The 15,080-nt window shown below is 39.5% G+C and overlaps 1 protein-coding gene across 1 annotated transcript in view; it reads left to right on the plus strand.

Moving 5' to 3' along the window:
* The window catches only part of LOC125917870 (serine-protein kinase ATM-like), a gene marked incomplete at its 5' end in the record, with an annotated part of 72,753 nt that overhangs the window by 44,763 nt on the left and 12,910 nt on the right, over positions 1-15,080 (plus strand). Inside the window, 6 exons of the mRNA XM_049623965.1 lie at positions 518-613; positions 3,312-3,483; positions 6,735-6,876; positions 10,139-10,315; positions 12,258-12,435; positions 14,946-15,033. Of these exons, the coding sequence (XP_049479922.1) occupies positions 518-613; positions 3,312-3,483; positions 6,735-6,876; positions 10,139-10,315; positions 12,258-12,435; positions 14,946-15,033 (853 nt within the window). The remainder of the gene's footprint in view (positions 1-517; positions 614-3,311; positions 3,484-6,734; positions 6,877-10,138; positions 10,316-12,257; positions 12,436-14,945; positions 15,034-15,080) is intronic.

Genomic DNA, 15,080 nt, shown 5'->3' on the forward strand with positions numbered 1-15,080 from the left:
AATTAAAGTTTAATAAAATTTAAAATTTAGTTTCTTATATCATACTAGCTCATGTCACGTTCTCAGGAGTAAGTGAGCTAGTGGCTGTTGTTGGACAGTACAGATTATGGAACATTTCTGTCATTGCAGAAAGTTCCATTGGATATTGCTGTTCTAGACTAAATGCTAGCTGTTGAAGAACAAGACATGCTCCCAAGGTCTCTTTCAGGTTGATGTTGAATGATTTTTGTATTTCTTAGTGTGATTTTCCTAAGGTATTGACTTATCTGTGCAACATATGAAGACATTTCTCTTTCTCTCTCTGCCAAATATTGCCAGTCATTTTTACATGGTTCTGTTTTATAAGTCGAGATCTACTCACTATATATTTTTTGACCTTCTTATGGTTTTAAAACCTTGTTTTAAAAAAAAAAAAACTTGATAAAAGTGTTTTAGATAATTTGATATATAAGCCTATTGTAAAGAAATGTGTATTCTCCGGTGTAGTTGAAACTAATTTTTTTAAAACTGCTCCTAGAAAACCCACAAGATGGCATAATGGTGAAACTAATCGTCAGCTTGTTGCAGTTATGCAAGATGGCAGTGAGCCACACTGGTGAAAGAGAAGTTTTAGGTAATCTCTGGCTAAATGAATGTGAGTTTTTCTGTTTGAGTGGCCATTCCTGTTTTCACAGTCAGTAGAAGTTTGTCATTTGGGTTATTAGGGAAACGTGCAGTGCTAGCTGAGGTATAGTTCTGTCTAGTTCAGATGGCCTTAAGCAGCCCTCCTTTCGTACTTTCCTTAAACATTTATAAAAGTGAAAAGTTAGCGGGGGCGCCTGGGTGGCTCAGTTGGTTAAGCGGCCGACTTCGGCTCAGGTCATGATCTCGCGGTCCGTGAGTTCGAGCCCCGCGTCGGGCTCTGTGCTGACAGCTCAGAGCCTGGAGTCTGTTTCAGATTCTGTGTCTCCCTCTCTCTGACCCTCCCCCGTTCATGCTCTGTCTCTCCCTGTCTCAAAAATATATAATCGTTAAAAAAAAAAATTAAAAAAAAAAAAAAAGTGAAAAGTTAGCGATATACACGTGTGCAAAACCGTTCTTTTGAAAAGGCCTTGGTTATCTTTAGGAAAGTTTGAAATACCTGTTTGTAGCGTTAAGTTGCAAATCATCTTTGATACATTTTGTAAATATAACTGATTAGTACTTAGTCTTTTTGTAGGACAGAAATAAGATGAGGTTTTGGAGGGCTAGATGAATTAAACTCAGATATTAAAACCACATTCGGGGCATCTGGGTGGCTCAGCTAGTTGAATGTCCTACTTCAGCTTAGGTCATGATGTCGCCATTCATGAGTTTGAGCCCTGCATCAGGCTCTGTGCTGACAGCTCAGAACCTGAAGCCTACTTCAAATTCTGTGTCTCCCTCTTTCTCTGTCCCTCCCCCTCCCCCACTTACATTGTCTCTCTCCCTCTCAAACATTAAAAAAAAAAAAATTAAACCACATTCAAGTCCTATACTATTTGTAGGGTATCCTATTGTAAGATAAATGGCCACCATACATCCTGCCTAGAAGAGGTGTTTAGACTTAGTGATCCCAGGCTGGAAACACTGAATGATTGAAGTCAGCTTGAAGTTGTCATGACAGCATTGATTCAAATAAGAAAAATGGAGGAATAAGAGGTCCTTCAGATACTATTTCCTTTCAGTGAAGCCTTCCTTCACATCTCAGGGGGAGCCTGTTATCTGGGGCACTTCTTTTTTTTTTTTTTTTTTGTAAATTTTTTATTGAAATATACCTTACATACAGAAAAGTATAGAAATGATAAGTATGTAACTCGAAAACGTTTCACAAATGGAACACACCTGTGCTTTTAGCATCCAGACCAGGAAACAGAATCTTATTAACGCCCTAGAAGTTTCCTTTGACCAAGGAATTTATACCTTATCCATGGTGGCACTGTTTCTAGAGACAAACCTGATTTGCTACAGGAGCCCTAAGTGGCTTTCCTGTGTAGCATAAAATCTTAACATGGTTTTATTAAGTAGCCACAGCTCACATCATACTTAGTGGTGAGAGACTGAAAGCTTTCAGGCCCACATCAGGAAAGAGACAAGGTTGCCCTCTTTCACCAGTGCTGTTCCAAGTTGTACTGGAAATTCTAGCCGGAGCAGTGGGACAAGAAGAGAAAAAGCATCCAAATTGGAAAGGGAGAGGTAGAATTGTCTCTATCCACAGATGACATCATTCTGTATCTAGAAAATGCTAGAGAATCTACAAGAAAGCTACTGTAACAGGGCCAGCAAATGAATCACAATCACAGGATATAAGATCCATACACAAGATTGAGTTGTGATTATGTACACCAGCAGTGAACAATCTGAAAAGAAAATTTCGTTCCATTTACCATTCTGTTCATAATAGCCTCTAAGAGAATCCGGTACCTGGGGATAAATTTAAAGAAGGAAGTGAAAAAAAAAAAAAAAATTAAAAAAAAAAAAAAAAGGGGCGCCTGGGTGGCGCAGTCGGTTAGGCGTCCGACTTCAGCCAGGTCACGATCTCGCGGTCCGTGAGTTCGAGCCCCGCGTCAGGCTCTGGGCTGATGGCTCGGAGCCTGGAGCCTGTTTCCGATTCTGTGTCTCCCTCTCTCTCTGCCCCTCCCCCGTTCATGCTCTGTATCTCTCTGTCCCCAAAATAAATAAAAAACGTTGAAAAAAAAAAAATTTAAAGAAGGAAGTGAAATACTTGTACACGATCTGTTTGTTACAAGTGAATCACCAAGGACACCCCACATTGAAGGGGAGAGGAATCAGGCTCCACCTTTGGAAAAGAGAGCTATCAAGAAAGTTGTGAACATACTTTAATAAATTCCATCACTCCTGGAAAAGAGCGTGAGGGAGTTCTCTGGCATGCAGAAACTGCTCCCTATCTTCATCTGGGTAGTGATAACACAGGTGGAAAAAAACATGTATGAATTTTCACTAAAGTAAGTGTTTCAGATTGGTGTGCTTCGTGTGTGTAATACTTAAAATTTTAACAGGCTTAAGTCTGTTGATAACATTCATACAGTAGCTCTGTTTACACTTTCATTCTTAATACCTATATTCTGTTAATGACTTCTCTGTCCTGGATATGATTTTATATGGGAAAATACCTTTGCCCACATGGATGTATAAAGGCAGTGATACAGTGTATTGCAGCTTCTTTATTCAGTCTTTGGTTAACCACTCAAATCTTGAAGAATGACAAAACATTTTATTTTTGAAGTTAGAAAAGTTGTTTTATGGAAGAACTCTAAGCTACAAGTGTACTGACAAGGAGTTTCTCTATACAGAGGCTGTTGGAAGCTGCCTGGGAGAAGTGGGTCCTATAGACTTCTCGACGATAGCTATCCAGCATAGCAGAGATACATCTTCTACCAAGGCCCTGGAGTTCTTTGAAGATAAAGAACTTCAGTGGACCTTCCTAACGCTGACCTACCTGAATAATACACTAGTAGAAGATTGGTGAGTATTTAATGATACTTTATATCTGATAGCACCTACCTCGTCCTATGTTCAAGGAGAATGATACTTTATATAAACAAACATCTCTCCTAACTAAACTTTTCCCCTGTAAGCTGCATACTTTTTTTTTTTTTTTTAAGTTGATTTATTTATTTTGAGAGAGAGCATGTACACGTGCCGGGGAGGAGCAGAGAGAGAGAGGGAGAGGGAGAATCCCTGACATGGGGCTCGAACCCACACACCATGAGATCATGACCTGAGCCGAAGTCAAGAGCTGGATGCTCAACCTACTGAGCCACCCAGGCACCCCATAAACTGCCATACTTGTAATCTCAGGTATTCTAATGAAAATTGGTGTGTTTTTATTAATTCACATAATCGCTGAAACCCTGCTAGGTGCCAGGCCCTGGATTCACTGGTGAGCACACCAGACTAGGTCCATGTTAAATTCTAGTGAGAGTAGACTAGAGAAACAGTAAGAAAAGTACCAGGTGGTTCTGTACAGAACATTAAAATAGAATTGCCAAAGAGGATGCTTGGGGCCCTTGTCAAGATCACAGGTGCTGCTCTCCTCTCATTTAGAGAATTATGATCCTTTTCCAGTAAGTCCTGGAGCAGAAGCTTCCTAACTCCAACAGTCTTCAGCTTAGACAGAGTTTTCTTTTGCCCATTTATTCATTATGCGAAACAAAAGTGCCACACATATTATCCTGACTACTGCTTTGGTGGCTATGAATTCACTTGGGCTTTCTTTCTGCACACCCCTGCCCCATTTATGTATCTGTTTATTTTTGGTCTATGTGAGCACCTCCGTTTTGGGGAGGGTGGGTTCAGAGGAGTTTTGCCCACCACCAGACACCCTTCTAAGGTAATAAGGTGTCTTACCTGTGTTTGCCTGCAACTGGCCCACCTCTGAGAGAATAAATAGCTGGCAGTAATGTCTACGTGACATGTTTTCATTGTTCATTTAATGGGCATGTGTCTTTCTCTTTTCTTGTTACAATAAAAATGCTGACAGCATTTCTTTCTCAACATTTTATTTTAAAAATTTTCAAGCCTACAGAAAAGTTGAAAGAATTTTACAGCAAATACCCCTATACTCACCACCTAGATTCTACCCTTACTGTTTCACTGCTGTCTCTGCTTCATCACCTCAAGCCATCCTTCTATCCACTTAGTAATCCATCTCATTAGTCAAACTGTATTTCAAAGTGTATATGGCATAGTCGTTGAAGATGTTTCCACAGAAAATTGGCAGGCAGCATTCACTACATGGTAATTTGGAGTTGGCTCTTCTGAAAAGGGTGGGCAAAGATATTTAATGTGACTTAAACTGTAAACCATAAGGAACCTCTTTGTGTAAGAGGAAACAAATCATGACGTTTGAGGGCCTCCGGTCTACCAAGGGAATGTTGACCAGAGGATTCTCCCAAGAGCTGGTCCTGGAAGGCTTGTGTGAGCAAGTGTCATCCCGCTGATCACTGATGGGTGTGAGCGGGAATGAAGTGTAGGTGATAAGGGATGAAACATTCCAGACTGGGAGATAACTCCAGAGCGGGGATTAGCGTGCTGTGTCTGAGGAGCAGAAAGAAGACGATGGTATGTTTGAAATTAAAAAGGTAGGACTAATTCTGATTAAGAAATTTGGATTATATTTGAAACATACATGAAAGCCATAGAGTTTTGAGCAGAGTAGTGTCTGGATGCAGCCTACTGTTTCACTCTGGCTTGTATGTGGCAGATGGCTTGTGGAGGGGAAACGGGAAACCCAGTTATGGAGCAGCTGGGGTGGTCCAGAGGGGAAATGATGGTGATTCGGGTTAGGGTGGTGGGGACAGAGGGCAGGTGGAACATTACTGGAGCCAAGGTGTGTTTTTAACGGAGACCCGGCAGGACTTGCCTGTGAGTCGGGCGTGGAGCAGTGAGGGAGAGGGGATGAAAGGTGAGTCCAGGTTTAGGGTTTATGCTTCCACATCTTAAATTGAGAAACCCAGGAGGAACAAGCCTTTATTTCATAGCTCATCGCCAGTTTACAGGGTCAGGCTTTTGATGTTCTTGTCCACTTATATTTTCAGCTTTCTTGTATCACAGCCCTCCTTTTCCTAATATTTTGCAAAGCAAAAGGACTTTCAGGGTTTTATTACAGGTTTCAGATGCCTTACCTCATGATTCTCAACTAGGTTCTGGTCAGAGTACGTGTGTACTTACTGTTTGTTTAAAGTTGTTGCAGACTTGGGGCGCCTGGGTGCCTTTGTCAGCTAAATGTTCAGCTTTGGCTCAGGTCACGATCTCATGGTTCGTGAGTTCGGGCCCCGCATCGGGCTCTGTGCTGACAGCTCAGAGCCTGGAGCCTGCTTCAGATTCTGTGTCTCCCTCTTTCTCTGCCCCTCCTCTGCTCACACACACACTCACTCCCTCTCAAAAATAAATAAACATTACAAGAAAATAAATAAAATTGTTCCAGACAATAATTTTATCATTTGAGGGAAAAGCTATTCTTTTTTGCCCAAATTATTTATATCTTTTAGATAAAGCACTATCAAAGTATTGTTTTCTCAGGTGAATTTGTATTCTGTGGTTCTCATTGCCCATATTTATTAGCCATTGTTATTTCCAAGTATTTCTTTTCCTGAGTACTTTTAATTTGTAGCAGTCATAATGTAAACTTTATTGTAGTCATTGAAGGGAATTGCTGCAGTGATTAATAAGTCAGGCTTACTGAAGGAATATTAAAAATTCACTGATAATTTTGGCTTTGATGCTGTAGAATTTTGTAGGTGTAAACTTTCCTTGTGTTAAAACTGCCTAACACAGTTGGCTTTTACAGTTTACAGTTGAACAACACAGAATTGAACTCTGCGGATCTACTTCTATGTGGATTTCTTTTGATAAACACAGCCCAGTACTCTAAATATATTTTCTCTTCCTTATGATTTTCTTAAAAACAGCTTTTTCCTAGCTTGCTTCTTTGTAGAAATACAGTATATAACACAGAACATATAAAATATATGTTAATTGACTGTTTATGTTATCAGTAAGGCTTCTGGTCAATAGCAGGTTGTTAGTGGTTAAGTGTTGGGGGAGTCAAGATTTTTATGCAAATTTTCGACTGTGGAGGGATCAGCACTCCTAACTCCTGTATTATTCAAGGGCCAGCTGTAATGTAAATTTACTTAAATTTTTTATTCGAGGTTGATTCATGACCATAGTTGATATACTTTATAGGCATTTGAATTATGTATGTTTTTCAGTGTCAAAGTGCGATCAGCTGCTGTTACCTGTTTGAAAAGCATCTTAGCCACAAAGACTGGACATACTTTCTGGGAGATTTATAAGACGACAACTGATCCCATGCTGATCTATCTACAGCCTTTTAGAACATCGAGAAAAAAGGTCTGTCAAATAGTGAATGTTTATTGAATACACACTGTCTAGAACAGTTGTATGTGCTGTGAGATATGACTGTCAAGTTTCTTAAGTAGCATTATACTAACGTTTAACCTTTCTCATAAGTAATTCCAACTGTACTTCTTGAATCCAGGGGATTTGTTTTTAATTTTAGCAGTGTGGAATAGTTGAGAGATAGAAAGCTCAACTTCAGATTGATGCAGGGGATAGGAGGAGTTCTTAGTGATCGGCCTTTTTTCTTAGGAGTAGAAAACCCTTACGTTGATCCCTCGAAAGCCCTTGGTGTTGGGTGTGGTGTGTAGTGTAGGTATTGTGCCACAAGCAACAGTTTATTCCCGAAGGAAGTTAAAATAGCACCGTCCTTCGGGATAGAAGGAACATACTTAAACATCATAAAAGCCATATATGAAAGGCCCACAGCTAATATCATCCTCACTAGGGAAAAACTTCCCCCTCTCTCCCTGGGAGAGCTTTCCTCCTGAGATCAGGAACACGACAGGGATGTCCACTCTCACCACTCTTGTTTAACGTAGTGTTGGAAGCCCTAGCATCCTCAGTCAGACAACAAAATGAAATAAAAGGCATCCAAACTGGTAAAGAAGAAGTCCAACTTTCACTTTTCACAAATGACATGATTCTCTACATGGAAAACCCAACAGACTCCACCAAAAGTCTGCTACAACTGATACATTAATTCAGCAAAGTTACAGGGTACAAAATCAATGTACAGAAATTGGTTGCATTTTTATACACCAATAATGAAGCAACGGAAAGAGAAATAAAGAAACGGATCCCATTTACAATTGCACCAAGAACCATAAAATATCTAGGAATAAATCTAACCAAAGATGTAAAAGACCTGTATGCTGAAAACCATAGAAAGGTTATGAAGGAAATTGAAGAAGACACAAATGGAAAAATATTCCACGCTTCTGGATTGGAAGAATAAATATTGTTAAAATGTCAATACTATTCAAAGCAATCTACACATTCAGTGTAATCCCAATCAAAATTGCATCAGCATTCTTCTCAAAGCTAGAAGACACAATCCTAAAATTTGTATGGAGCCCACAAAAGTCCCCAAATAGCCAAAGTAATACTGAAGAAGAAAACCAAAGCAGGAGGCGTCACAATCCCAGACTTCAGCCTTTACTACAAAGCTGTAATCATCAAGACAGCATGGTATTGGCACAAAAACAGACACATAGACCAGTGGAATAGAATAGAGAACCCAGAACTGGACCCATAAATGTATGCCCAACAAATCTTTGGCAAAGCAAGAAAGAATATCCAATGACAAAAAGACAGTCTTTTTAACAAATGGTGCTGGGAGAACTGGACAGCAACATGCAGAAGAATGAAACTAGACCACTTTCTTACACCATTCACAAAAATAAACTCAAAATGGATGAAGGACCTGAATGGGAGACAGAAAACCATCAAAACCCTAGAGGAGAAAACAGACAACAACCTCTTTGACCTCAGCTGCAGCAATTTCTTACTCAACACATCTCTCCACTTGCAAGGGAATTAAAAGTGAAAATGAACTATTGGGACCTCATGAAGATAAAAAGCTGCACTGCAAAGGAAACAATCAACAAAACTAAAAGGCAACCATGGAATGGGAAAAGATATTTGCAAATGACATATCAGACAAAGGGGTAGTATCCAAAATCTATAAAAAGCTCACCAAACTCCACACCCGAAAAACAAATAACCCAGTGAAGAAATGGGCAGAAGACATGAATAGACGCTTTTCTAAAGAAGACATCCAAATGACCAACAGACACATGAAAAGATGCTCAACGTCATTCATCTTCAGGGAAATATAAAAGCCACACTGAGATACCACCTCACACCAGTCAGAGTGGCTAAAATGAACAAATGAGGAGACTATAGATGCTGGTGAGGATGTGGAGAAACGGGAACCCTCTTGCACTGTTGGTGGGAATGCAAACTGGTGCAGCCGCTCTGGAAAACAGTGTGGAGGTTCCTCAAAAAATTGAAAATAGAACTACCCTACGACCCAGGAATAGCACTGCTAGGAATTTACCCAAGGGATACAGGAGTGCTGACGCATAGGGGCACTTGTACCCCAATGTTTATAGCAGCACTTTCAACAATAGCCAAATTATGGAAAGAGCCCAAATGTCCATCACCTGATGAGTGGATAAAGAAGAAGTGGTTTATATGTACAATGGAATACTACTTGGCAATGAGAAAGAGTGAAATCTGGCCATTTGCAGCAACGTGGATGGAACTGGAGGGTATTATGCTAAGGGAAATAAGTCAGTCAGAGAAAAGACAGAAACCATGTTTTCACTCTTAAGTGGATCCTGAGAAACTTAACAGAAGACCATGGGGGAGGGAAGGGGAAAAAAATTACAGAGAGGGAGGAAGGCAAACCATGAAAGACTCTTAAATACTGAGAACAAAGTAAGGGCAGATGTGGGGTGGGGGAGAGGGGAAAGTGGGTGATGGTCATTGAGGAGGGCACCTGTTGGGATGAGCACTGAGTGTTGTATGGAAACCAATTTGACAATAAATTACATAGTAAAAAAAAAAAAAAAACACCATCTGTAGTGAAATCTAAGATGACCTATAGATTTCTCCTTTGTCCACGGTAATAACCATTGCAAGGTTCTGAAAGTAAATACATAAGAACTCTTCCTTCTCTTTAGTCTAAACTTTCCTCTTTAGTATTTTCTTTTCATAAAGCACCTGGGAAATACACAGTAGAATTTTCACCAAATTAACTTGAGGACATATACCCATTATTGTAATAGTCTTTTTAATAGATCATCAATACAGTTTCGGTCTCAGTGAAATTACTGGTAATATAAAGTATTAATAAAACCAGTCATCTAAGCTATAAAACACTGTAGTTTTAACATTTTGAGAACTGACTTAATCTTGAAATCAGTTCTGTGTGGTGGACCCTGACTGGTTCTGTCCACAAGACAGGTGCTGCAGAGAGTTTGTGATTCATATAACACACTAGTGAGCTGAGGTTCGAACTCATGCATCCTGCTGTGTAGACCAGTAACTTTTTGGCATACCACTCTGCCATTCATGTAAACATAAATGTATTTTAATTTTAAAATGTACCCATTGCTTCCAGATTTTGTTTTAACTGTAGTTTGGTTTGGAAACAGATTCGTTTATGTCTGGATATTTGTTCTGCATAAGAAAGATAGAATGTATTTCTAATTGCCTTACTTACATGTGTTGACTGTTTTCTTTCTAGTTTTTAGAAGTACCCAGACTGGACAAAGAAAGTCCTTTAGAAGGCCTGGATGATACGAGCCTGTGGACTCCTCAAAGTGGAAATCATGACAGTTGGATAAAGAGGCTAACTTGTGCATTTTTGGATAGTGGAGGCACAAAGAGTGAAATTCTTCAATTATTAAAGCCAATGTGTGAAGTAAGATTAGTTAGTCTGACTTAATTACTCCCTTCCTACCTTTGCTGTTTTTATTTGAGCCTTCTCTTAATAGCTTTCTTGGCTGGTCACGTCCCGTTCGGCTTCTGTGTACACGATTCTGGTCTGCAGATCTGTGGTACTCGCATCATCTCCGTGGAGCGTCACCTCCATGGAGCAGTGCCTGCGCTCGGCCTTTGGGAACCCATTGCACGGGCGTGTTTAAATATTTAGCTATAACTTTGTGCGATCGGTTTCTGCTGTGGGCTAGCTACCTCCTAGATGAGCTCTAAAGGGTGCCACTAACGATAGTTAAGATACGGATGGTTGTAAATTATTTATATGAACCAAAAGTCTCCTGCTTTGTTGTTAGTTTACTTTTTTTTTTTAAGGTGTTTGTGATTCTCTTTCCCTGGTATATACTTTCTTGAGTGAGAAAAAGAACTAGGGTAGCAGTTAGCATTGCTCTTTTATTTTTGAAGGTACAGTACAGTTTATTTCAATAGAGGGTAAAGGTACATACCCAATTAAACACCAACTTTGTGTGCTTTTATCAAGTGTGCCAAACAGTACAATATCATGATGCTCTAAGGCTTCAAAAGCTGCATGATTCAATAGCAGTGTGAAAACAGAGTATCTGACTAGTTCAGACATCTGCCAGTTCAAAGTACTGATAGAGAAATGAGTATTTGGGTAAAGTGCCCTGATTGAAAGCAATTTAAAAAACGGTCCTTACTTCTACAGAAAAATTGTTGGCAGTGAATAAATTCTCACACTCTCTGCATTACTACGTAGCATTTGTGCTAAGTCAGCATGGTGATAACCCTGGACACACACACACATCGCATTTCCCATTAGTGAACATATCTGAGATTTTTTATAAAGTCCTGACTTTGGGTCACAAGATAAAATATTCCAAATATACATAGAGACAACACCCCAGCTCCAAATTCCTTAAATTCTTTATTTCTAAAACTGCCATTTTGATTTGTCTTTAGTCTAAAAGGAAAAGATAAAGTGTGCATTTGGTACACATTTGTTTTGTGTGTGTAGTATGTGATGAGTAATGAAGAGAGTGCCTTGACAAACATAAGGTTGTATGCTGTTTCAGTGTACCACGGGTATTAAAGTACTTATCTATACCTTGGAGTAGATCACAAACAAGTACCCACATCATATACCCATAAATTGGAGTTTATTAAAATAATAAACATTTTAACATGACTGTTGTAGCTTTTCACTGAGTGTAGAAAATGTACAGACATCAGCTTTCCAGCTTTTTTCTTTAACTTCAATCCCCATTTTCCTTTATAACAAATTAGAAAGCTGCTTTATTTTTTCTAATTTTTTTAATGTTGATTTATTTATTTATTTTAATTTTTTTTTTTTAACATTTATTTATTTTTGAGACAGAGAGAGACAGAGCGTGAACAGGGGAGGGGCAGAGAGAGAGGGAGACACAGAATCTGAAACAGGCTCCAGGCTCTGAGCTGTCAGCAAAGAGCCCAATGTGGGGCTCGAACTCACGAACCATGAAATCATGGCCTGAGCCAAAGTCGGACACTTAACCGACTGAGCTATCCAGGTGCCCTGAAAGCTGCTTGTTATTAGTAACACTTGTCAACAGTGAAATTTTATTTGCTGTAGTGACCTAATAATTTCACTTGTAAGCAGTATCCTGTTTCATTGCATGCAGGTGGCCCAGGTCGGAAATGAACAGTTGTCATGTAATTGACACATATGTTTGACATAGATACTCTAGATTAGTTTGATTTGTTTAAGCACTGCCTGAAAATGTATTTTGATTGTGTTTTAGAGGTACGTTGAGTTCATGGCAGATTGATCTTTTTTTTTTTTTTTAAGTCTAATATGCCAGTAATGGATGAAAATTTTAAGTACATTATTTTCACTCAAACTCTTGATTTGATATGCTTGTATATTTTAGGTGAAAACTGACTTTTGTCAGACTGTGCTTCCATACTTGATTCATGATATTTTACTCCAAGATACAAATGAATCATGGAGAACTCTGCTGTCTACACACATTCAGGGATTTTTCACTAACTGTTTCAGACACTCCTCACAAACGAGCCGATCCACAACCCCTGCAAATTTGGATTCAGGTATTCTGTTCAATTTCTAGCATTTATACTTTAAGTTCTCAGTTCTAGAGAAAGGTGGATTTGTTTGAATCCCTTCAGGATGCTTTATTGGCTTAATTCCATAGCATCTAAATACTATTTCCTCATCTGTAGAATGGAGATGAAGGTTGTAGCCAGTTTTCAATGAGATGACATATAAAGCACCTGGGATAACACTTGATGCACAGTACTCCCTCAGGAAGTTGTGGCTCTTAATAAGGGAGCAACTAACTGAGCATTCGGTGTGTGTCAGGCACTAGGCTTGGCACGGACCTTAGCCACACAGAGAAGACGCCCTACAGTCTAGCAGTGGAAAAAGCAGGCTAATAAATGCAAGCAAATGTTAGGAGTACCATGTTGGAAAGATGATGAAATGTTCATGCTAAAGCTCTGGCCCCGACTCATTTGTTTGAAAACAACCCTTTTTATTACCAAATATTTATTGTGGAAAATAGAAATGAGCAGAAATTAAAAAACTAAGTTGCCCATAATTCCATGATCAAGGATAACAACCATTCACATGTGGTACGTATCCTTGGGGTTTTTGCAAACAAAAATTAGATTATACTTCATTTGCTCACATAACCTCCTTTCTTTTCATGCTTTATAATAAGTATTTCCCATGGTAGAGCTTATAGTGGGAGAAATTCCACCGGGAACAGGAGCACTGTATTATGGGGGGTATATAATATATATATATATATATATATATATATATATATATATACACACACACACACACACATAATATATATATATATGTGCATAGTTGAGGGCTTTTTCTGGGTCAGGTTTTCAAACCTAAGATTAAATAAAGGCAAAACGAATCACAAATCTGTAATGGTAACTTACTGTCTTTAACATGTGTCATTAATGTATTTTATGTGCAAACACAAAACCAGGTGCAAATTCACTTGGTGTACTGGACACCAGTGCAGTTCTAAGAGAAGGACCGATGTACGTTCTGTTTTGCTGCAACTGACTTGCTCTTCCCAGTCTTGATACAGTTCTAGTCACTTTGGCAGAAGCTGTGACTTGTCCCACTCGTTTCCCTCTTTACTGCTAAAACCTTTGACACGACTGAGGTGTCACTTAGGCTTATGTTTCACGTAGTTCTTCGTTGATAGCAATTACACCCTTACCATGTGAAATAATCTAACTATAAACGTAGACCTGGAAGCTCACTCTGTGGTCTGAGTAGGTTATACATTGTCATGTAAATGACCCAAAACATGCTTACATGAATTTTCTTCAGGTTATTGGAATGAAATTCATGAAATAATTCTCGTAGAGACTTTGCAAACTAAACTGTGTCTCCTGTCCTTAACTTGGGAAATATGGTGTAAGTGATTCAATTACCAGTAAGCGTTTAAACTTTAAATATTAAAATAATTTAGAGTTCTGTTGAAGACGATTTTATTACCAACTTTAATGTAATCATTGCTTGTGATGACCTGGCAGTTCCTTATCATGAACATGATAATTGTTTTCATATTTATCCTATATACATACATGTGTATATATGTATATGTGTCCTATCACCATTCGTTGGTAGAAATCTGCCCATTTTATTTTATCTCTGTGTAAAGTGCCAGTATCTGTGACCATAAATGACAATTTAAATTTCACCTGTAGAATTCTGTTGTTTACAAGGAAAGCAAATACACATTTCCATCAGATCTGATGTCTGTAAGTCTCCCTGACCTCACTTGACTGTGTCCCGTGCACCTTGGACTCACTTCTCCAGAGTAAACTTGCCATCTTCCTCCTATCCCCTCCCCTCGGCCTCTCCGACCATGCACCTCGTCAGTGAAGGGCACCCACTTAGACCTCTCTCATGTTCACCCGACTGCCAGGTCCTGCCACTTCTGTGTTATAAATCCTGCTAGTCCCTCTGTGTCTGCCCCCAGCATCCTTGCTGCTGTCAGCACAACTGAAATTCTTACAGTGAGTTCCTGTTGCAGCCGCCGTAGGTGGTTGTTTCTCTTGCCTGGGACACTGTCTGCCACTCTTCCATCGGATACCCCTTTCTCTGTGAGCCTTTCCTTGTTTAGATTAGGTTCCATCCTTTGTGCCTGTCCACTCTCCACTTCCCTGTCACATCCTCATCACACAGAGGTGAGACTCTCAGGCAAAAGCCAGTGACTTCTGTGTGCACAGAAACAGTCTCTCTTATTCAGAGTTGTATCCCAACTGCCCAGTACATAAAAGATCCTCGGTAAGTATTTACTGAGCCAGTGAATTAGCCCCCTTCAGAAATAAAATATAAATTGTAATTAAATTCTCAGTTTCATTAATAAGCACAGTTTCTTGTAAAAGAGTAAGAAATGCCATTAAGTTCTTATCGATTCATACTTATTAAGAACCAGTTTTATGCCAGGTGACTGCCCACCAGAAGCTTAGAGTGTAGAGGGAGACAGACGCACGCCCAGAAGGAAGGATGCCCTTAAGCAAGTCTGCCCAGACTAAGGGGAGCTGTCTTTCTTTGTCAGACTCAGAGCACTTTTTCCGATGCTGTGTGGATAAAAAGTCGCAGAGGACCATGCTTGCTGTTGTGGACTACATGAGGAGACAAAGGAGGTAATGGAGTGAACATGGCTTTTGGGGTTTGGGGACTTAGAAGGGTC

Source organism: Panthera uncia, unplaced genomic scaffold (assembly GCF_023721935.1).
Source record: "Panthera uncia isolate 11264 unplaced genomic scaffold, Puncia_PCG_1.0 HiC_scaffold_267, whole genome shotgun sequence".
Lineage (NCBI taxonomy): Eukaryota > Metazoa > Chordata > Mammalia > Carnivora > Felidae > Panthera > Panthera uncia.